The sequence below is a fragment of the Sapajus apella genome, unplaced genomic scaffold (assembly GCF_009761245.1).
Source record: "Sapajus apella isolate SASKATOON/1434 unplaced genomic scaffold, GSC_monkey_1.0 scaffold157, whole genome shotgun sequence".
NCBI lineage: Eukaryota > Metazoa > Chordata > Mammalia > Primates > Cebidae > Sapajus > Sapajus apella.
In genome coordinates, this window is record NW_022437097.1 from 2,136,002 (window position 1) to 2,160,805 (window position 24,804).

General features: G+C 38.5%; 1 protein-coding gene across 10 annotated transcripts in view; it reads left to right on the plus strand.

The window, feature by feature from the left end:
* TUT7 (terminal uridylyl transferase 7) overlaps positions 1-24,804 on the plus strand; it is a 69,406-nt gene that overhangs the window by 32,912 nt on the left and 11,690 nt on the right. For 6 of the 10 annotated variants that reach the window (XM_032266323.1, XM_032266328.1, XM_032266324.1 and 3 more), the window contains 12 exons: positions 205-291; positions 810-910; positions 2,597-2,654; positions 8,994-9,097; positions 9,778-9,867; positions 10,239-10,352; positions 10,523-10,600; positions 11,213-11,390; positions 15,182-15,229; positions 15,472-15,563; positions 17,402-17,517; positions 21,830-22,155. In XM_032266323.1, the coding sequence (XP_032122214.1) occupies positions 205-291; positions 810-910; positions 2,597-2,654; positions 8,994-9,097; positions 9,778-9,867; positions 10,239-10,352; positions 10,523-10,600; positions 11,213-11,390; positions 15,182-15,229; positions 15,472-15,563; positions 17,402-17,517; positions 21,830-22,155 (1,392 nt within the window). Of the gene's footprint in view, positions 1-204; positions 292-809; positions 911-2,596; positions 2,655-8,993; positions 9,098-9,777; positions 9,868-10,238; positions 10,353-10,522; positions 10,601-11,212; positions 11,391-15,181; positions 15,230-15,471; positions 15,564-17,401; positions 17,518-21,829; positions 22,156-24,457; positions 24,532-24,804 lie in introns of all 10 variants that reach the window. The other 4 variants (XM_032266321.1, XM_032266318.1, XM_032266322.1 and 1 more) reach the window with 1 other exon arrangement.

The window sequence follows — 24,804 nt, forward strand, 5'->3', positions numbered from 1 at the left end:
TTAAGATTGCACCACCGTACTACAGCCTGGCCGACAGGGCCAGACCTTGTCTCAAAAATAAATTTAAAAAGTTTACCTTCTTAATGCTGTCTAATGAGAAGACACAATAATTTAGGAATTTTTGAATTTAAGTTTATAAGTTTTATTTTCTAAAAATTGGAGTGTCAGCAGTCTTATTTTCTTAATATGTCTATTTTTAAACAGAGGATTTTTCTCCAACAATTATAGAAGATCAGGCTCGTGAACATATTCGGCAAAACCTAGAAAGTTTCATAAGACAGGACTTTCCAGGTAAATTATTTGTTTTTTATTTTTAAGAAAAGTTGTGTGACCTTTCTTCCAAAAGAGTTCATGTGTTGTAAGCACGCTGATTTTAAGAATCAGGGTTTCCATTGTTTTGCAACATACCCAGGATGGTCCTTGGTCTGCCCAATCCTCGTTTACCAACAGAAATAGTGTAGGGTTTATACTAGCAAGTGCCGTAAATGAATTTCATGTAATACTATGTTTAAAGTCAAAATAAAGCTTGCATTATTAAATGTATTGAGGTGATCTAACATTTTCCTTGAAATGTCTTTGCATTTGAGAATAAAGTAGCACTGGTAATCTTTGTTGCCATATACAGCTTATATGTAAAGGAAACTTTGAGAAAAAGATTTTAGAATAAATGACCAGTTAATCAGAGAACATAAGTATGAGATTAATATAGGATAAACAACTGGGTATTTTTGCTTCATGAGAGGGCCATTTTGATCAAAAATTAAATGTACTCAGGTAATTAGTTATTACTTTTCATATATCCCTAACAGGAACTAAATTGAGCCTGTTTGGCTCCTCCAAAAATGGATTTGGGTTCAAACAGAGTGACCTTGACGTCTGTATGACAATTAATGGACTTGAAACTGCTGAGGTACAGTGACCACATAAAACTTCCATTTGCTGTGGCAGTATGATTTGACCAATCTAGACTGACATTACAGCTTGGTATTTTCCAAATTTATCAGGGCATACCCAATGGAGTGTACTGTTTGGCACAGTCTCTGGCCAAACACATTAAATAGCTTAGAAAGGTTGTGAGGAATGTGAGGGGTAGAAAGCTTATACTTTCACCCTGTAGCAAAAAGTGGATTGGAAAGTAATGCCTGGGAATTCTGCATAGCTAAACCAGCCTCTCCAGTGTCTCATTGGCTACTGTGCCAACTTGGATCACACACCCACATAAGGTTATCTGCAAAGTTTTTTACCAGATGGGCAGTGTGGTAAATGTTAAGAGTACTAACCTTATAGTCCAGAGACTGGATTTGAAACAAACTTGGTTTCATCGATAACTAAACATGTGGTCTTTGGTAAATAATCAATAAAGTTTAATACCTGTTCGTCCTGCCTCCAGTGATTTTTGTACACATTATCATGGATCATGTATGTCAGGAGTCAGTGAACAATGGCCTTTGGGCTAAATTCAACCCCCCACTGCCTGTTTTTGTAAATAAAGTTGTATTGGAACAGAATCATACCTACTCACTTATGTAATGCCTATGGCTGCTTTCACTCTGTAAGCACAGAGTTTAGTGGTTGTAAGAGACCATATGGCGCGCAAAGGAAAACAAGCTTGCCAGTCCCTGGGATATCTGAAGGCGTTTATAAAATATAAAATACCATATAAAGGTACAAAGTCTGGGAAGTGCTGAGTCCCTATTCCTTTGAAATCTTGACAGCAATCCAAATGCTAGATATCTACAAGAATGATGCTGCTGTTGCTGAAGACCTTTTTGTACCTTTTCTTAGTTTCAAGTCTTTATATATTGAGGATATACCTGATTTGGGAAAATAGTCAAAAGTGATCTAGCCTGAATTTGAATAAAGTATATTAGCAAGATTGGCTCAAAATATGGAATGACCCTATCATACATCCTCAACGTTTATTTATTTATTTTTTTTACTTGGCTTATAAACTCTTTTTGAGGGCATTTCTAAAATAACATTCCAAATATGTTCTGGGATTTTTATAACCATCATACAGGCCTGTGTTGCTGGAGTCAGCCCAAATGTTTTTAAGAATGATTTATTTGAAATACTATTCATATTTGCTGTATGACTTTAGTTTTACACATTATAATTCTGGCTAGTCCTCTCAGGAAATAATTTGAGCTTAATTACTCACCACCGCAATTCATCAACTCCTAAACTGAAATGAAGCTCTACTTAGAATAAATACGCTGGAGCACAGAAGCCTCCTCTTATATATTCTGGTACATGGGGTACTTCTGAGTGATATAATTATGTGGAGGGGAAGAAATGAAGGCCCTCACTATGGTTCAGACTTTTTTGGAAGGCCTGGGTCCATAGCCTTCATGACTGATATTAGCCTTTGTTGCATACCCAAAAACAATTAGGATGTATTGGGTGTTCAGTGGTTTTTGTACCCTCAGGATATTTCCTGTGAATACTGACTCTGATACTCAACTAGAAAGGCAAAATATACAGAGAGGCTGACTTGAAATTAATTTCGTTATTTCTGAAGGTAATGGAAACTATAGCCAGTTTCAGAACCTGTCTTCCAGTTTTTATTAAGTTCTTTGTACCTTCTTTGTTGCAGGGATTAGACTGTGTCAGAACTATTGAAGAATTAGCACGAGTCCTCAGAAAACATTCAGGTACCTCTGTAAACTTTTTCTAAAAATATTTTTGACTTTTTAATTAGTGTTTTGTATAGTCTTCCCTCTGTATACATGGGGTGTTAGTTCCAGGCACACTCCTCGTCCCTCACCTTTCCCCTCCCCAGTAGATAAAAAAAATCCTTAGATGCTCAAGTTCCTTATATAAAATGACATAGTATTTGCATATAACCTATATACATCCTTCCATATACTTTTAGTCATCTCTAAATTATAATATCTAATACAGTATAAATGCTATGTAAATAGATGTTATACTGTATTTTTTATTTGTATTTTTTTTTTAATTGTTGTATTGTTAGTTATTTATTAGTTGCTTTTTTCCCACAAATATTTTTGGTTTGTGTTTGGTTGAATATGGGGATGCAGGACCCACAGACATGAAGGGCCAATTGTACTTAGAGTTTACTAATGCCATGAAGCAGTGTAATGGCTCATTTATAGAATAATTGTAATATTAATGTCTTTTTAAAATCTTATTTGCTTAAGTATGAAAGACTGAGGAATTGGTGATAATTTATGGGTATATTGTTGCCTACCTCTCAGTTTTATTTCAAGACAAAGCCTACACCAGACAGGCAAGAAAGTCTGTAAATTATTTTCCTTTATTGGTATTATGTAAGTCAAAGTGTAGGAGTTGCTAATGGTGTGAAGTGTCAGGAAAGGAAAGCACTCTGGACTGGGCATGTGGGTGAATTGCTTGTTGTTCTGCTCAAGAAGCTGTATATGACCCTAAACAAGTCCTTCACTTGAAGTGATCTATTTCTTTCTTTTTTTTTTTTTTTTTTTTTTTTTAAGAAATGGGATCGTGCTAGGTTATCCAGGCTAGTCTCTGAACTCTTGGGCTAAGGCGATCCTCCTGCCTTGGCCTCCCAAAGTGCTGGGAGTATAGGTGTGAGCCACCATGCCTGGACTGATCTCTTTTTTCATTGATAAATTGAGAAAACTAGACTAGGTAATTTCTAGAGTATTTACAGCTATAAAATGTATAGATTTTGTAAGCCATGGACAGTATTGAAATGCTGTTAACATGCCCTTTTGTTGTCATGGCAGCTATGGATACCATTAACAGTGAAAAATCTTTTTTTTTTTTTGAGACAGAGTCTCACTCAGTCACCAGGCACCAGACTGGAGTGCAGTGGCGCGACCTTGGTTCAAGCAATTCTCCTGCCCCAGCCTCCGGCGTAGCTGGGACTACAGGCACGCACCACCACACCCAGCCAATTTTTTTGTATTTTTAGTAGAGACAGGGTTCCACCATGTTGGCCAGGATGGTCTCGATCTCTTGACCTCGTGACCACCCACCTCAGCCTCCCAAAGTGCTGAGATTACAGGCGTGAGCCACTGTGCGCGGCCTGAAAAACCTTCCTTTAAAATGTAGTTCAGCAAACTTCTGTGCCAAGAGCTGAGAATGAGGGTGAACAATATATGGCCCCCGTCCTCAGGAAACTTAAAATCCATCGTCTTTCCATGAAAAGCTTTTGTACATTTTAGTTAAGAACAGACTTTTAAGTCACAGCATGAATGTGCACACACACCTAGACATACACATACATACACACCTAGAGTGCCCTTTTTCTTTGAATTTTTTTTCCAGGAGTAAATAAAGTACATACCATGTTGTTTAAATAACACGAGGAAAAAAAAATCTTAATTTTGGTTTATTCCCAACAAAAGTTAACCTAAAGTATACAGAGATTGGGTTGGACTTTGTTTTCTTAAATGTACATTGATTCGTTCAAAGAAGGCAGAAAAAAATATAAAAAAAGAAGTGCATTGATACACTTTTCTTTGGTCATTGAAATAAACATTTCCCTAACTTGGGAATTCCTCCTCTAAAAGTCACGTGTTTTGTTTTGAAGGTTGTGCAAAGAAACTAAAGTACTGAGTTACCATGACTGTTAATTTTTATTTATTTATTTATTTTTTGAGACAGAGTCTCACTCCATGGCCCAGGCTGGAGTTCAGTGGCACGATGTTGGCTCACTGCAACCTCCACCTCCCAGGTTCAAATGATTCTCTTGGCTCAGCCCCCACAAGTAGCTGGGACTATAGGCGCATGCCACCATACCTGCCTAATTTTTTGTATTTTTAATAGAAACAGGTTTTACCATGTTAGCCAGGCTGGTCTTGATCTCCTGAACTCATGATCCGTCTGCCTTGGCCTCCCAAAGTGCTGGGATTACAGGTGTTAGCCACCGTGCCCGACCAACTATTAATTTTTTAGCACTTAGTTAGACTTTAACTTTGTGTTTTGAAATAATTTAATTTCAGATTTAAAGGAAAGGAGCAAAAGTTGCATAAAGAGTTCCACATATAGCTTTTATTCAGATCTACCAATTAACATTTTCCATATTTGATTTATCATTCCATCTTTTGCTTGCTCTCCATTTCTTCCTGTACCATTTGAGATTAAGCTGTAGACATTATGTCCTTTCCCCTAAATACCTCAGTATATATTTCCTAAGAAGGAACCATGTTAAAAACAAATCATTTTTAGACTAGAAATGACTTAGGCACACAGATGATTATAATAATAATGGAATGCAGATTGCACAGAACAAGAATTTCATAACAGCTAGAGGGCTGTGTTTAAAACTTAGTGTCTTTAAAAGCAGTCTCCCCAGGTATTTTATTGGGTGCCTCCTATGTGCACAGCACTGTGTTGGGCACTTAGGGACAGTGGAAAAATTAAAAATCTATAGATTTTTCTTTTGAAAGCTTCCATATTTTAAGAGGTAAAATAATCTCCCAAACTACATAACAATGTAAAGTAGTATTCAGTTAAATAACTTCTGAGAAGAGAGAATATGGGAACAAGTTACACAGGGAAGGTTGATGGAAGAGATGGACTTGCTATGATCTCAGGTGACGGTGAATACAATTTGAAAAGGATGGCAAAAGAAGGCATTTCTAAGTACATAGAAGTAAGTGTGATACTTACTGTGGGATATTTTGGAGAGCAGTGAGAAAATTGGTACATTTGGAGATTTTCAAATGGGAAATATTAGAAGATAAGGTCAAGTCTGTAAATATTTGGAAGCTACTGAAGTTTCTTCAAGAGGGAAAAGACCCAATAAAAGCATAACATAAGGTTTTTAGGCAGCTGGTGTGGTCTCTGTTAGGGAAAGTATAATCTAGACAACAGGGCAGCAGGACTTCAGCCAGGCTGTCATTGGTACTAACAGGAAAAAGATATGAGAGATTCCAAGTGGGGAAATTTGCTGGATTTTGTACCTACAAGTAGGAAGTAAGGCCAGTATGTATTTGAGAAGATCAAAGGTATTTGAGAACTGGCAATGTTTGCAGAGAACACCTGTGTGGAAGTGTTTAGTTTGCCATGAGTACATAATCTCAAAGAGTTAACATTCCAGAAAGCAATTAGAAATATGGGGTTGTCAGCTAGAATTGAAGATGAAAATAAAACGGTTTTTTGCATTGAAAACCTTGAGGAAAAAGAGATTGAGAGAGAGACTAGACAGAAATTAAGAAAAGGAACTGGAATGATATGCTGTGAATAAATCCTAGACTTTGTAGTGTTATAATGGTCAACAGTGTCAAATTCCAGAATGGGAGCGATGTGAAGAAAAAAGCATCTGTCTAATTTAGAGGCAGGATAGCAAAGTAGTAGGTGGAGGTTCTGGAATCAGACTCTGGTTTTAAATTCTGTCTCCTACTTGCTGGCTGTGCAATCCCAGAAAGTCGTTCAGCTTCATAACAAGCACTCAGTTCCTCATCTCTAAAGTGGAAATAACAATTCTATGACATTTAAGATTAAGAAAGATAATACATTAAAGTACAAGGCCTAGCATATTCTAAGTATTCAGTAAAATCAGCTTCCTTGCCCCCTTTCCCCATCAAATTAAGTTCCATTTACTCTGTCTGCTACAAAGACCTTTTTTTCCTGAAATGTCTTCTATCTACTTATTTTGTCCTGTGTTCTATGATATGATCACTATGTATCTGCTTTCTAGATATCACCACTTAACTCTCTCAGAAGAAACACAAACTCTGACATCTCAGCATGAGCTTATCTTTCATTTTAACACTTCGCTTCTGTAGCAACCAACTCCATTAATCTGCCCTTTCTTCTGAATCCTCTTTCATGGCTTTTGATATTGGCATCGCTGGAATCAACAAAACAGATGAAATGATAATTACCCTGACCCAGACTAGGTTGGGAGTCAGTCAGTCTTACCTAGATTTGAATTCCAGCTCCATAATTTACCAGCTGCATATTCCTAAGCTAGTGAATTTTTCTGGATCTCTGTTTCCTCATCTGTAAGATGAGGGTGATAAACCTAAGGAGGTAATGTTTATAAAGGACCCTTCACATACCCCTATCACACATTAGGTGCTCAGGAAGTGGCAGCTCTTACTGTTAAAGGATCTCCCTTATTACCCCTAGCTCCCCAACCAGTTATAGATGCTCTCAAACATGACTTGCTTCCTCGGTGTATCCCCATACCACCATGAGAGTTCATACCCCATTATTTTTTCATAAGTGGTCACCCTGCCTGTATTCCTGGTGCCACCAGTCAATCCACTGCCAGGGGCATTGTCTAACTAGATGTAGTCAGTGATTCCTCCCAACTTAGACCAGTTCATTGGCTCCTCTTTGATTCTAAGAATAATTCTTAGCAAAACGTGTATGTTCTGTAGTTGGACTCTTCCCAGTTTCTCTGTCTTCTATGCCTCATATTCCATTCCCTCAAGTTCATTCTATAACCTACACAATTCTCTGGAACCTCCTAAACATACCGTTCTGTTGGAGACATCTACGCTTTCTGTGTACAGTTTGCCTTGCCTGGTAAATTCCCTCAGCTGCCACTATTTTTGCTGGTTGTTCTCCCTCTTTTTCAAAGCTTAGCTCAGGCAATTTCCTTTCTTCTATTGAAGTTAATTCCTTTCTATTACCTTCATAACTTCATAACTTCTAGCTCTAAGGTGAGTAATTTGTTTTGAGGATGATTGTCCCATATAGGCTGTTCTCCAAATCAGATATAGTCGCATGGGAAGAATAGGTGGGAACAACATAGTTCAGACTCTGTAGTAGGTTCCTCTGTTTTGGTATTTGTCTGACTGACAACCACATCTACATGCATGTACACATGTAGGATCAAGCCCTACAGGGTCCTATGAGCCCCTCTCTATTGATGTGGAGACAAAAAACTGGAAGTAAAGACTCAAGACAAACAGATCAAGAGAAGGAGAATTTGGGCCCAGGGGTCCGTGGCCAAGCAAGGCGTGGAGTCTGGCAGTGGCCCCAAGTGCCTGGATACTCTGACTTTTATTGAGGACAAAGCAAGGGGCAGGGTAGGTAGGGTGAGTCATTGGTGGTCAGTGATAGGGTCAAGTAAATCATATGTCTTGGAGATAGAGGCCCAGGACTTTCAAGTAGCTGAGTCGAGGGAAGGAGCATAATACGTCAGCACTATTTTCATTAAGAAAGAACAAAGACTTTAAGATTTGTGTTACTATTACTGATTCTGTCTTCTAAGAAAAAGAGGAACCAGGTGCAGAAGCGGAACACGAAAGTAGACATGGAACGTGACCACTGAAGCGCAGCACCACATAGAGACAGTTAAGCCCCTGGATGTCTGTAGGTGTCCCTCACAGCCATCAGGCCTACCACAAGTGTTTGCTCGAGTGGAGTTTTCTCCTAACTCCTCCATGGAAGGAGGTATCTTGGACGTCTCCTTCCACAGCTGGCTAAACAGTGGGCGCCTTCTCAGCGCTAGCGCTGCCGCACACCCAAGATGCCTTCTAGCAGCCCATGGCTGTGACAGAGGGCTTAGAGCATCTTGCCTTAGGGTCACTTCTTTCACAATGTCACCTTAGGTTCACACTTCACAACCCGAGAAACATTAGCAAAGTTAAAAGGTTATACTAGGTATATATATCTAGGTATCTATACCAATGATTACTTATGAATAATTATGTGATTATATTTCTAATTCTTTTCTATTTATTTATATGGAAACAGGCTGCGGCTTTAGGCCCTTGCCTTGGCATTTGTGGGATCTCCCCCCAACATACACATACCCACACCTGTGCATTTATGATCCAGTAAGTTCCCGGAGGGGAGTGACTGTTTGATTCTTGTAGTTCTAATATCAATGTGTTTAATAAATGTAAACTTTGCCAGACTAATCTTCCCAGATGTTTGTTAATAACAGAATTTTTTGATAAGTCTTAATGAAGGCAGTGAAACAGACCAAAGTTAGATTTACACCATTTTATACTGGAGCATTAACAAAAGAGTTACTTAATCCCCGGCTGCTGAATTTAATGATAACATTTTATTTCCCAACTTAGGTCTGAGAAACATCTTACCTATTACAACAGCAAAGGTACCAATTGTGAAGTTCTTCCATTTGAGAAGTGGTCTGGAAGTAGATATCAGTTTGTATAACACATTGGTAAGATTTTCTTCAGGCTTTTTGTTCAGAGAGATTAAGAGAACAGATGTCTTACCTTTCAAAAAACCTCAAATTAAGCAAGCCATTCATTTCGTCTTAGTCAATCTTTCAAGGGTTATTATGCTTACTTGCTGTGAACCTGGCCATGTTCTGAGGCTGAGGATTCGCAGGTAATTCAGATATGTTTCAGGGGTTTATAGGACCTCTCTGGACCCTGAGGGGTGTTTATGCAGAGAGATATTATATCTACTGAAAGGGAACTGATAGCTTATTTCACTAGCCCTTATTTTCTAGATGTTCAGACCAAGGACATAAAAGCCATGAAGTCAGATGTTACTTATACTTCTTTATTATTGTCTAGTAAGTTAATGAAGATTGTCTTTAAGGGGGAAAAAAAGGTTAATTTCAGTTGAAATGTCTTCTGCCTAAAATGAATCACACTGTAAACCTATTTAGCATATTCCAGCTTAAAATCTTTTCATCCAGGCTTGCATGGTGGCTCATGCTTGTAATCCCAGCACTTTGGGAGGCTGACGGGGGAGGATCACTTGAGCCCAAGAGTTTATGACCAGCTTGGGCAACATAGTGAGATCCCATCTCCATTATTTAAAACTACAACAACAACAACAAACCCTTTACACATAATTGTTAGTCTTACAGTGTTATTTCCGTTTTAACAGGCCCTTCATAACACAAGGCTTTTATCTGCTTATTCCGCCATTGATCCCAGAGTGAAGTATTTGTGCTATACCATGAAAGTATTTACAAAGGTAAGTATGCTTCTTATTGTGACTTATCAGGAAATTTCACTTCGCCTTTAAACACTGTTAAAGCATAAATCTATTTTTTAATGAACTATAGTCATGTGAAATGCTTCATGTAACTCTTTGGCAGGCCCTATGGAGACAGCTAAAATTTTGTTCTGAATTATATACAATGATCTGATCTTGCATGTAGCCAACTGTCCACTGCTTTGCTAGGTTGGATTGGCTTTGTTTGCATATTTTTTGCCTTTGAAAATGTGATTTTTATATTAGTCTTCAAAGTAATGCACTTTACTTTTAGTGGCAATAGAAGGGATGCAAACTTAGCAGAAAACATTGGTGACCTTTCCTTTGTTCTTTGTTTTCCTTCTGTCTAGATGTGTGATATTGGTGATGCATCTAGAGGCAGCTTATCATCATATGCATATACTCTTATGGTGCTATATTTTCTTCAGCAGAGGAATCCACCAGTCATTCCTGTTCTTCAAGAGGTATTAGTGAATGAAATTTTATTTCTTACCTGGAACACTGGGTGATCTCTCAGCCTTTCTCCTCCTCTAAAATTCTGTGGTTCTATAAAGTTATACCTATTTTCCTAGAAGTTTTTGTATCAATGCATTAAGTTTGTAATCCATACTAATAGTTTAAAAATTAATTTCAGATATACAAAGGTGAAAAGAAACCTGAAATATTTGTTGATGGCTGGAATATTTATTTTTTTGATCAAATAGATGAACTGGTACGTATTTTAAGAGTAAAGATTTTCCTATATCCTTGACTAAAAATTAACTATACTACAGTGTAGTCAACAATTATTTTATTGCTTGTTGTATTTATATTATGATAGTAAAAAAAAAAAAAAGAAAAGAAAAGTAGTGTTTACAAGATGTTTTCTTTGATGTGAGAATATTTTTACTAAGCCAAGTGAATTTCTAGGGACTATATCCAGTATTTCTTTAATGCCTAATAATTTCAAGTGGTTAAGGAACTCTATTCCAAGTGAATGAATATTTGTTCTGTGGTTTTGTACCTAGAGTTTAGAAAGACTCGTCGAACTAAAGATACATAATAACCTACGCATTGCGAAGGCTCTTGGGATCTATTTCTGGATCCTCCAACTAAATGTTCTGAGACTTCACACTGAAAACTCTGAGCTCTTCTCATCTCTAAGTCATAGAGTAGAGATTAATAAGCTGACATAAATGATATTTTTAAATATGAAAGAAAAGTTGTATAATTAAACTCTATTTAATTAGAAATAAATCCAAATTTACTCCCTAAGATACAAATGAATATTGATATTAACACTTTACTAAAGACCATGGTGTCCCTTGTTCCCTTTTATTTCTAGCCTACTTATTGGCCAGAATATGGAAAAAATACAGAATCTGTTGGGCAGCTATGGTTGGGCCTTCTTCGTTTCTACACAGAGGAATTTGATTTTAAAGAACATGTTATTAGCATCAGGAGAAAAAGTCTGCTTACAACTTTTAAGAAACAGTGGACCTCAAAATACATTGTTATTGAAGGTACAAATAAAACTAAACTTGAAGTTGAATAGACCATAGAGCTTGAACTATAAGGACATTGTTCTTCCTCCTTGCACCTGCTTGGGGTGTGCAGTGCCCCAGCCTCATTGTCCACCCCAGGCCAACTTGTCTCTTTCCAGGCTAAAGATTTGTTTTTAAATGACTGAAGTCTTTTCATGTTGTCACAATCTTTTACTTTTGTTACACACATACTGAAGAATAGGGCAGCAGTAGTGATAAAGCAGCTTTAAGAAAGTGGTACTTTTACAACCCTCCTATTCGAGTTTGAAGCGTGCCACTAAGTGAATTTTCAAGATCTTCATTACCTATTGATGGAGTTCACTGATAAGTAATCATATATAAATTTTGGCATTTATTTTGGCCATGTGGAAGCCTTTTCTTTTTCTATTTTTATTTTTTTATTTTTTTGAAACGGAGTTTCGCTCTTGTTGCCCAGGCTATCCCGGCTCACTGCAGCCTCTGTCTCCCAGGTTCAAGCAATTCTCCTGCCTCAGCCTCCCGAGTACCTGGGACTACAGGCACCCACCACCACGCTGGGCTAATTTTTTGTATTTTTAGCAGAGACAAGGTTTCACCATGTTGGCCAGGCTGGTCTGAAACTCCTGACCTCCTGTGATCCACCTACCTTGGCCTCCCAAGGTGCTGAGATTACAGGCGTGAGCCACTGTGCCCAGCCACCTTTTCTTTTTCTATTGAATATAATGGTCTATTGGAGTCACTGATGCTAATAGTTGATTATTTCCAATTTGTTGGATTCTAATTTTAAGACAAAATGGAATTTAAATGCTTAAGCTGAGAAATGTCTACGAAATATTTTGTTAATTTTAATACGATTTTTGAATTTAAAATTTTTAATATTTGTATCACTTAAATAATATGTACTGTTCTAAGTTGCGGGTTTATTATTATTTCTGCCTATTGGTAGTATTAAAATACAGTGAACTTTTTGTAAAATGAAACTCAGATCACCATGGGTTACAGACATAGTTTTGACTTTTTAAAGATCTCATATGTCAAACACATAGAACTTTCGATTTATTCCTTGTCATTATCACTGCAGTTCTTACAGTCTGTCACTTATTATTATTTTTTTTTTTTCCTTGAGACAGTCTCGCTCTGTCTTTCACGCTGGAGTACAATGGTGGTACAGAGGTTTGCTCACTTCAACCTCTGCCTCCCAGGTTCAAGCAATTCTCGTGCCTCAGCCTTCCAAGTAGCTGGGACTACAAGTGCCATGCCACCATGCCTAGCTAATTATTTTGTATTTTTAGTAGAGACGGGATTTCACCATGTTGGCTAGGCTAGTCTCGAATTCCCGACCTCAGGTGATCCGCCCACCTGAGCATCCCAAAGTGCTGGGATTACAGGCTTGAGCCACCACGCCTGGCCTATTAATGTATTCTTTTTTTATTTTTATTTATTTCTTTCTTTATTTTTTGAGACAGAATCTCACCTTGTCACTCAGGCTGGAGTGCAGTGACGCAATTTCGGCTCACTGCACCCTCTGCCTCCCAGGTTCAAGCAATTCTCCTGCCTTAGCCTCCCGAGTAGCTGGGATTACAGGCTCACGCTACCACGCTGAGCTAATTTTTTTGTGTCTTTAGTAGAGACGAGGTTTCACCATGTTGGCCAGGCTGCTCTCAAACTCCTGACCTCATGATCCGTCCACCTCAGCTTCCCAAAGTGCTGGGATTACAGGCGTGAGCCACTGTGCCTGGTCTGATGTATTCTTTAAGTTTTAAAGGTTTATTATCTTTTGCTTCTTATTTTTATGTTACTTTCAGACGAGCTGTTAATAATAGGCTAAACTAAAAACAAGACTTCATAATCATAAAACCAGCTATTGTTGGCTGGGCGTGGTGGCTAAAGCCTGTAATCCCAGCACTTTGGGAGGCCGAGGCAGGTGGATCACAAGGTCAAGAGATCGAGACCATCCTGGTCAACATGGTGAAACCCCGTCTCTACTAAAAATACAAAACATTAGCTGGGCATGGTGGCGCATGCCTGTAATCCCAGCTACTCAGGAGGCTGAGGCAGGAGAATTGCTTGAACCCAGGAGGCGGAGGTTGCGGTGAGCCGAGATTGCGGCATTGCACTCCAGCCTGGGTAACATGAGTGAAACTCCGTCTCAAAAAAAAAAAAAAAAAAAAAAACCAGCCATTATAGAATTGAGATATTTCAGTGGTGATAGTAGTAGTTTGTTTTTGGTTTTTGGGGAGGCGGAGTCTTGCTGTGTCGCCCAGGCTGGAGTGTAGTTGTACAGTCTGAGCTCACTGCAACCTCCACCTCCTGGGTTCACCCTCCTGAGTTCTCCTGTCTCAGCTTCCAGAGTAGCTGGGACTACAGGCGCACGCCACCACACTTGGCTAATTTTTAAGTAGAGACGGTGTTTTGCCATGTTGGCCAGGCTGTCTCGAACTCCTTACCTCAGGTGATTGGCCCACCTCAGCCTCCCAAAGTGCTGAGATTACAGGCATGAGCCACTGCACCCAGCCAGTTGTAGTTTTTTTAACTGTACAGTAGCTAATGTTGTAGTATCTCCACTATACCAAGCAAAACCAGAAATACACATACACACAAAAAATCACTTGAAGAAAGCGTGACCAAACTGATGAAGGTAATCTTCTCAAAGCAATTATTATTGTAGGGTTAAGCTGAAGGAAGGGTCCTATGCTTCAGTAAACTGTTAGTCTTAATTTCAGTATGGTACACCTCAGTTACTGTTCACTAGAAGCGTAACTGGCAAGTGGAAGATGCCTCTTTTTACTTCTTTACTTTTCTTGTGTATACTATATCCATGCAATCCTTCATTTTCTCAATAAGAGGACTCCAGAAGAAAGGACATCACTTTTTTTTCTTTGCCTTCTTGAACATTGTTTTAGAGATGTGAAGAATAGAAGTTAAATATCTCTACCATAATGTCTAAATTATGAATCATTATGGTTGTAGATTATTTTAGATCACTTATAAAACAGTTTTTGGATTTAGAAATGTGCTTTTAACCCCATTTATTTCATGAAACAATTTATTCAGACCTCACATACATCTTTGACATCAGCATTATTTTTATCGTTCCTACTGTTTTCTGAGTTATTTAACAAATAGTATTCCAAAGCACATCATATATACAGCTATCTAAGATGTTTGAGACGCAGACATATAAGATCAAATGAGAGTCTATATTAAGCTTTTATTGGAAATTGTATCCCAAGATCCAGGTAGCCAATGGCATGCCATTGGGACAGATGTATATATCTGTGTATTTTGTAATCTCCATGATGAATTATTTTCTAAAGTGATCTTTCAGAAACTTGCTACATAGTGGTAACATTTAGTGCTAAAATGTTTTAAATATATTTGTAACTTCTATATACATCCAAAAGTAATGTCATTAAGTAATATCAGGCTAATGTGCCTTCTGCAAACAGTATTTTGTTCAAAAATAGGCAGCCAGTCATAACATGAAGAGCTTTATAATGATTTAAATATAAAGCAGTTCCCTCTATTCTGATGAACACTCTAGTAGAAAAACTTGCCTTATGTTTAGGAATATGTATTGCTTAGTTTTATTAAAACTTTTAAGCTCATTTAAAAGGTGTCATTTAAAACTTGTTTTTGCACTTCTTTTCTATGATGTGAATTTAAAACTTTTATTAATGATAAGCAAAGTAGGTGATATTCTTGTCTTGTTTTATGAACTTTACTTATTGGATGAATGGTGGCATTTCCTATTTGATTACCTTATTTGCTCTTAAATTTTTTTTACATAGATCCTTTTGATTTGAATCATAATCTTGGAGCTGGATTGTCAAGGAAAAGTAAGTAACTTTGTTTTGCCAATTTTATTTTATATTTTATTTATTTACTTTTATAACAGAGACAGGGTCTTGGCTTTTGTCGCCCAGGCTGGTCTCAAACTCCTGGGCTCAGGCGATCCCCCTACCTTGGCCTCCCAGAGTGCTAGAATAACAGGCACCACCAGGCCCAGCTAGTTTGTCAATTGTAATACAATCTCTTTTCCTTTTAACCCATCTGATTGAGTTCTCACTCTTCTTTTTAGTGACAAATTTTATAATGAAGGCTTTTATCAATGGCAGAAGAGTATTTGGTATTCCTGTCAAAGGATTTCCAAAGGACTACCCCTCAAAAATGGTAAGTGTCTATTGGAAATACCAAAAAAAAAATAATTAATTAAAGCGCCTAATTTGTACCCATTACTTCAGTAATAACTTAAATGCTTAGAAAGTCTGGTGAGTCTAGCCAAAGTAAATGACTATAGTACAAAACAGTTTCCAGAGCCCCCCCCCCACTTCTTTTTTTAGACATCCCTGGGTAGAGGCCATCAGAATAGAGAGAAATAGCTACAAGTGGAGTTTGGGTGGAAAAATTCCTAATTTTCCTGCTGCTGCTTTTCCTTGGTAACATGCACCAGGGAAACACATGCCAGCACTAGAGCAACTTTGAAAACAAAAAGAAAGTAAAGCTACACTCTAACCCCTGAGGTAGCTTCCTAATAGAGAAGATGGATTTAAATTTGTTAAATTCTCATTTTCCTCCTTGATACCTTTTTTCTTCTGGTTGTCTATGGTAGCCTTCATAGGTGCATTGTTTTTCTGCCAGCATTCGCCTTGATGCCAGCCTTGGCCAAGCCCAGTTTGTACATATCTAGAATCTAGATATTCCAATCTGCTAGCAAAAAGTAGTAAATCTTCTACTGCAACCAGGGGGATGACAGTGCTACCTGTACTAGACGACTGTCTCTTCTCATATAACTTGATACTTGGGTTTTTAAGGAACCACATTTATTGAAAACAAAGCAAAATTATGTCAAAAAAATAATTTCAGTAAGAGGAAAATGGTTAGGGACTAGTTGATTTTGTTAAGAATAAAGTTATGTTTTTCTGCATTAATTTCCTTATGAAGGCTTTTTAATTAACATTATTTTTAATTGACATAATTTATGGAGCACAACGTGGTGTTTTGATACATGTATATAGAATGATGAAATCAACATACAATTAACATATATCACCTCACTTACCATTTTTTATGGGAGGCATTTTACATTTACTCTTAGTTATTTTGAAATATATACTGTTATTGACTATAGTCACCCTGCTGTGCAGTAGATCTCAAAACTTACTCTTCCTGTCTATCTGAAACTTTGTACCCTTTGACCAACTCTCCTCTTAATCCCTCTCTCCTCCCAGCAAAGACTTTTTTATTTGAACGTAAGTGTATTGCTGCATAGGCATATTCAGTGTTTGATTACATCTGTACATCTGGTTTTTGCTAGATACTGATGTAGCTTCTACACCAGTGCTTCTGAAACTTGCTCAAACAGATCACCTAAGGATTTTGTTAAAATGCAGATTCTGATTCAGCAGGTCTAGGATCAGGCTCACGACTGCTTTTCCAGTGACAGCTTTTCCCTGGTGATGCTGATGTTGCTGGCCTCCATCCACCTTAATTTTAATACAAAGAGGCTAGAGGCTAGACCACTGTCTTTTTGTTCTGTTATTTTTCCTTCAGAAGCCACAACTAAGCAAAGCAGCAACACATAGCTTTTTTTCTTTTCTTCAATATAATCTGTGTGATGCAGATCATGTTTCTTAATTCATTAGGTTTTAGTCTTTTCATTTCATGCTGAGACAAAGCCTTTGTACCTGGCCTCAACTCCCTCCCACATCCTGGGGAAGCTGACTCACAGGGATATGTAATCCACTTCTTTAGAAGTGTGCTTAAACCTTTAGGATTAGGGCTCAGCAGTGGTCTGCATGACTAAAACAAAAATGGATTTAGTCAAAACTATCCTGAGCTAGACCTTGATGGTTTTAGATTTTGTTTGGAATTAAGCAGTATAAATAATATTTATTCAAAGTGATGATACATTAACATTGAACTCTAAGATTACTGTTTAATATGTGTTTAGTTTTGTGTTTCTACCTCATATGAATAGTTCAGGCTTTTATGTATCTATATTCTTCCAGGAGTACTTTTTTGATCCAGATGTGTTAACTGAAGGAGAGCTGGCCCCAAATGATAGATGTTGTCGAATTTGTGGGAAAATCGGACACTTCATGAAAGACTGTCCTATGAGGAGAAAGTAAGTAAATGTTCAAAAGGAGTGGTTGTGTTTTTATTTTCTTATTGTCCCAATTTTTAATTGAGGTACTGTTATAACAAAGAAATACACTTGTGTGAAATCCAGCAATTTTCAGTTACATTTGAGGTATTTTATTTTTTAATGAAATGAAGTAATTTAAAACATGAATTTAGGCCAGGCGTGGTGACTCACACCTGTAATCCCAGCACTTTGGGAGGCCAAGGCATTGGATAATCTGAAGACAGGAGTTCGAGACCAGCCTGACCAACATGGTAAAACTCCATCTTTACTAAAAAATACAAAAATTAGCTAAACATGGTGGCGGGCACCTGTAATCCCAGCTACTTGGGAGGCTGAGGCAAGAGAATCGCTTGAATCCTGGAGGCAGAGGTTGCAGGGAGCCAAGATCACGCCATTGTACTCCAGCCTGGGCAACAGAGCACGACTACGTCTCAAAACAAAAACAAAAACAACCTAGCAGAGACTCAGCAAGATAAGAAAACTTCAGGCCAATATCATGATGAACAAAGATGCAAAAATCTTCAAAAAAATACTGGCAAGCCGATTGCAATAGCACATCAAAAAGCCAATCCACCATGATCAAGTAGGATTCATCCTGGGGATGCAAGGCTGGTTCAACATACGCAAGTCTATAAACGTAATTTACCACATAAACAGAACCAAAGAAAAAAACCACATGATTATCTCAATTGATGCAGAGAAGGCATTTGACAAAATTCAACAGCCCTTTATGCTAAAAACCCTCAGTAAACTGGGTATTGACGGAATGTATCTCAAAATAATAAAAGCTATTTACAGGCTGGGCGCGGTGGCTCACGCCTGTAATCCCAGCACTTTGGGAGGCCGAGGCGGGTGGATCATGAGGTCAAGAGATCGAGACCATCCTGGTCAACATGGTGAAACCTCGTCTCTACTAAAAATACAAAAAATTAGCTGGGCATGGTGGCACGTGCCTGTAGTCCCAGCTACTCGGGAGGCTAAGGCAGGAGAATTGCCTGAACCCAGGAGGCGGAGGTTGCGGTGAGCCAAGATCGTGCCATTGCACTCCAGCCTGGGTAATGAGCGAAACTCCGTCTCAAAAAAAAAGCTATTTACAGCAAACCAACAGCCAATATCATACGGAATGGGCAAAAACTGGAAGCATTCCCTTTGAAATCTGGCACTAGACAAGGGTGCCCTGTATCACCACTCCTATTCAATATAGTACTTGAAGTTCTAGACAGAGCAATCAGGCAAGAAAAAGAAATAAAGGGTATTCAAATAGGAAAGGAAGAAGTCAATTGTCTCTATTTGTAGACGACATGATTGTATATCTAGAAGACCCCATCGTCTCAGCCCAAAATCTCCTGAAACTGATAAGCAACTTCAGCAAAGTCTCAGGATACAAAATCAATGTGCAAAAATCACAAGCATTCCTATACACCAATAACAGACTTAAAGAGAGCCAAATCAAGAACAAACTGCCATTCGCAATTGCTACAAAGAGAATAAAATACCTAGGAATACAACTAACAAGGAACATAAAGGACCTCTTCAAGGAGAACTACAAGCCACTGCTCAACGAAATAAGAGAGGACACAAACAGATGGAGAAACATTCCATGTTCATGGTTAGGAAGAATCAATATCGTGAAAATGGCCGTATTGCCCAAAGTAATTTACAGATTAAACTCTATCCCTATCAAGCTACCAATGACCTTTACAGAGCTGGAAAAAAACACCTTAAACTTCATATGGAACCAAAAGAGAGCCCGCATAGCCATGTCAATTCTAAGCAAAAAGAACAAAGCAGGAGGCATCACACTACTGGACTTCAAACTATACTACAAGGCTACAGTAATCAAAACAGCATGGTACTGGTACCAAAACAGAGATATAGACCAATGGAACAGAACAGAGGCCTCGGAGGCAATGCCACACATCTACAACCATCTGATCTTTGACAAACCTGAAAAAAACAAGCAATGGGGAAAGGATTCCCTGTTTAATAAATGGTGTTGGGAAAACTGGCTAGCCATGTGCAGAAAGCAGAAACTGGACCCGTTCCTGACGCCTTACACTAAAATTAACTCCAGGTCATCAAAGACTTAAACGTAAGACCTAACACCATAAAAACCCTAGAAGAAAATCTAGGCAAAACCATTCAGGACATAGGTGTAGGCAAGGACTTCATGACCAAAACACCAAAGCATTGGCAACAAAAGCCAAAATAGACAAATGGGACCTAATCAAACTCCATAGCTTCTGCACAGCAAAAGGAACAGTCATTAGAGTGAATTGGCAACCAACAGAATGGGAAAAAAATTTTGCAGTCTACCCATCTGACAAAGGGCTGATATCCAGAATTTACAAAGAACTAAAACAGATTTACAAGAAAAAAACAAGCCTATTCAAAAGTGGGCAAAGGATATAAACAGACACTTTACAAAAGAAGACATACATGAGGCCAACAAACATATGAAAAAATGCTCATCATCACTGGTCATTAGAGAAATGTAAATCAAAACTACATTGAGATACCATCTCACTCCAGTTAGAATGGTGATCATTAAAAAATCTGGAGACAACAGATGCTGGAGAGGATGTGGAGAAATAGGAACACTTTTACACTGTTGGTGGGAGTGTAAATTAGTTCAACCATTGTGGAATACAGTGTGGCGATTCCTCAAGGACCTAGAAATAGAACTTCCATTTGACCCAGCAATCCCATTACTGGATATATATCCAAAGGATTATAAATCGTTCTACTATAAGGACACATGCACACGAATGTTCATTGCAGCACTGTTTACAATAGCAAAGACCTGGAACCAACCCAAATGCCCATTGGTGATAGACTGGACAGGGAAAATGTGGCACACATACACCATGGAATACTATGCAGCCATCAAAAACGATGAGTTCGTTTCCTTTGTAGGGATATGGATGAACCTGGAAACCATCATTCTCAGCAAACTGACACAAGAACACAAAATCGAACACCACATGTTCTCACTCATAGGCAGGTGTTGAGCAATGAGAACACGTGGACACAGGGAGGGGAGCATCACACACTGGGGTCTGTTTGGGGGAAATAGGAGAGGGACAGCGGGGGGTGAGGAGGTGGGGAGGGATAGCATGGGGAGAAATGCCAGATATAGGTGAAGGGGAAGAAGGCAGCGAATCACACTGCCATGTGTGTGCCTATGCAACAATCTTGCATATTCTTCACATGTACCCCAAAACCTAAAATGCAATTAAAAAAAAAAAAAAAACCATGACTTTAAGTGTAGATGACTAGGGTTAACTCTGGTGTACAGGTTACAGTCTTCAGGGCGAGATCCGCTTTCCTAATTTTGGTCACGGCCCTAACCATTAATTAGCCTCTCTGACTGGGACAGAAGAAGAAAAGAGGAAACAAAAATTCTTCCTTTTTACTGTAGTGAGAAGTTCAGAATCATTTCAGTCAGTGAACAGTCATGAGTTCCTTCAGGATGTCAGTTACATTTCTAATATACAGTAACTGTTCAGCATGTTGGGATTTATAGTCACAAACAATTCACTGGATTTTAGCACTCTTTGTTTGTATTCCACTTAACCCTTAATAATTGCCATGAGGAGATAAGCCACACAGTTTGGTCACCATGCTTTCTTCTGGTGGTGGTTATGGAGAGGCAAGAGAGGCATGTTTTTGCTTGCTTGCCTGGGACACATTTTGGGTGGTAGTGGTGGTGTTTTCAATGGTACAGTAACATTTAAAAACACGGTGCTCAAATTAGATTACCATCTGAAATTTGATAAGCTTTTTTTTTTCAGTTCTTTTTTTTTAATTACTCAAAAATCAGTGATTATTAGGACAAGGGAGAAATGATTTTGACATTTTAAGAACATAAATCTCATAACCATTGTTCCTTTGTGAATTTAAGTCTTCACATCTCAAATTTCCAGTGCCTAGTAAAGAATGCTATGCGCCAGAAAGGCCGTTTAAGAAATCATTGCAAGGATGATTTGCCTTTCATTACCTCAGTGTCAAAGTAGGCATTCAACCAAGGAACCACCACTAATTGCAGATACTGGTTTTTCAGCACTAGAGCAACTTTGAAAATGAAAATGAAAAGCAATACTTATAAACCCTGAGGGAGCTTCTTAATAGAGAAGATGCTTTTCATTTAGGTTCTTGCTTTTCCCTTTAATACCTTCTATTTCTGGTTATCTCTGAAGTCTGGAATTGCCTTAATAATTTGGGATTTGCCTTAATAATTTGTTAGGCTTCTGGTTAGATTTTTTGCTAGTAATATGATACCTTTCTACAGAGTGAGACGGCGTCGAGATCAGGAAGATGCCCTGAACCAAAGATACCCTGAGAACAAAGAAAAAAGAAGCAAAGAGGACAAAGAAATTCATAACAAGTACACAGAAAGGGAGGTGTCAGCAAAAGAAGATAAGCCCACGCAGTGCACACCTCAGAAAGCCAAGCCATTGCGGGCAGCTGCTGACCTGGGGAGGGAGAAGATCCTCAGGCCACCAGTGGAAAAATGGAAGAGACAGGATGACAAAGACTTAAGAGAAAAACGTTGTTTTATTTGTGGAAGAGAAGGGCACATTAAAAAGGAATGCCCACAGTTTAAAGGCTCTTCAGGTATGGACACCTATCACACCTTGATGCTCGCTCTAACATCTCAAGGGAAATCTCTTTAGAGCTCTTTACTGTTTTAATCATCTTTATTTATCAGTATATTTACTCAAAAAAGACTTTGTTTTTAAGAAAGTGAAATCCCTTCCCCCTCCTTTAATGTTGATCCTTCATATATTTTAAATACTTATTCCTGGCTTTATTTAGAGTCTTAATGAGAGTCATTTGGTGAAATTTTCTAAGATTATTAGTGAGGTGAAAGTGTAGTCATCCCTGGTACCTGCAAATGTAGCCTCAGTGACCAGAAAAGAAGCTGCACCTTGAGCTTTGCTACTTAGTATATGTAGTTGTGAAGTCAAATCACAGAGGGAGACAGTAGCTCGAGTTATCTCAGGATACCATGCACTGTGCACAGGTGAGCCACACCCAAGCACATGCATAGAAAAGGGATCAGAAAGAAGTAGGCTGCACAGTTAGCAGTGGGTGTATCTGCAGAGGGGAATTATGGAAGATTTTTTTTCTGTAGATTTTGTCATTTCAGTTTTCTACAAGTGAGCATGATTATTCTTTTTTTTTTTTTTTTTTGAGAGACGGAGTTGCGCTCTTGTTACCCAGGCTGGAGTGCGATGGCGCGATCTCGGCTCACCGCAACCTCCGCCTCCTGGGTTCAGGCAATTCTCCTGCCTCAGCCTCCTGAATAGCTGGGATTACAGGCACGCGCCACCATGCCCAGCTAACTTTTTGTATTTTTAGTAGAGACGGGGTTTCACCATGTTGACCAGGATGGTCTCGATCTCTTGACCTCGTGATCCACCCGCCTCGGCCTCCCAAAGTGCTGGGATTACAGGCGTGAGCCACCGCGCCCGGCCGATTATTCTTATGATGAAGAAAATATCTATAGCAGTCATTAGTACAACACCATCCACAAACCTTGCCCCTTTGAGTTGTTAAATACAAATTGGCCATTTTTGCTAACTGGGCGAAATGTCTATTGTTGGCACCTTTTTAACAGACTACTAACTGTAAGAATATCTTGTGTGTGTATAATAAGTAATGATTTACAAAGCAATTTACATTCTCACTTCTCAGAACAGTGCAAGTGATGAAATTTGATAAGCATAGAAATCTTGGGAAGTAATTTTTTTTTTTTTAATTAAAGTAGTTAATCCTGTTGCTATCCTCAGTTGTATATACATGTTTGTGGACAGCATTAAATGTCAGCTGCTTCACAGTTTCCTTAAAATACTCCACGTGTATAGTTCTTGGAACAAGAATACCTCTCTTCCATTTTATTTTATCACATTCAGCAATATAGTGTATCTTTTTTTTAAGACAGGAGATTTTTAGATCATACCCATTCTTTTTTAAAGGAGCTTTATATGAAAAGAAAAATATTTTAAAATTTTTATCTGTTATTTTTAGAGTAGGGTTTAAATGTTTATGAAAGATACAGCTTTAGCTAGCTCACATGGCCATACACCAGAATAAAGTGATTTTCTTTTGTTGTTATAGGAGGAAATGTATTTAAAAGAAACTACAATCATAATAGTTGCCAGCATTCATTGAGCATTCATTATGAGTTAGGCACTATTTTAAGTACTTTACATAGATAATTTCATTTAATTTTCACAACAGCTTCATTAAATGTGGTGGTATTAATATCCATAGTTTTACAGGTAAGGAAACTGTAAATAGTATAGGTAAGTTTTAAATAGTATTCCCAAAATTATTCAAGGCCTGTGTTGATGACTCATGACTGAAACATTATTACAGTCTTCCTCTTTGGTACAACAAAGTAGAGAATTTACCCTAGCTTTGATGAATTTCTTTTTTCTCGCTAGCAGCAAGTTTTAAGTTGTTTACTAGGGAAGCTCTCACAACAGTTAGACCAGTGATTTTGGCAGCCTATGGGGGCAGCAGCAACTCAAAAAGAAAGGGGAGTCCTGGTGGCAGGGGGATTATCAAGCATAAGGAAAAGTGCTTCTCTAGAAGTGTGGTCCCTTCAGAATGCAGTCTTGACATACTATAGTTAGTAGTCATCATATTTTAAAAGTGAAATGCCAGTGGAAGCGTGGGGATAGATACAGGGAGTTTCCTTTGGTGACAGTTAAAAAATAATCAGCTCCTTCTTCCTGTCTAAAAATTATGCTGCTCTCTCTTGTTTCTTCAGATATGTTGCTCCTTTGTCCACACAATATACTGAATGGAGCTTCTGTCACACCAACAGAAAGTCTCTCTCTGAAAGTTTGAAAATAGGGCTACTGCTTTCAATTTAAATTGGAACAAAAAGTGCTAATTTCTTTTTTAGGAATGTGTAAATCCGATTGTATGTTTGGATCCCCCTCACCTGTCCCTTTGAGACCAACTGGTCCATTTGTTCAGGTAAACTTAGCTCAAACAAAGAAGGAGGCATGTCTGTCATCTGTTCACTCAGGAGATGCTCCCTGAGTGCTCTCAGCTCTGCATCAGGTCCTGGGCACCATGGTGGCAGCCTGGGCCCTCCTTCTGACTGACCTGCAGTGCTCTTTTTCTCTGTGCTGTGTGTGTTCGGTGCATGGTGAGGCTTGCTGGGCACCGGATGGCAGGGCCTTATTTCAGAACTCCTGCATATGGTCTTGCTTTTCAGTTAACTTGGAAAATTCTGCCACCCACATG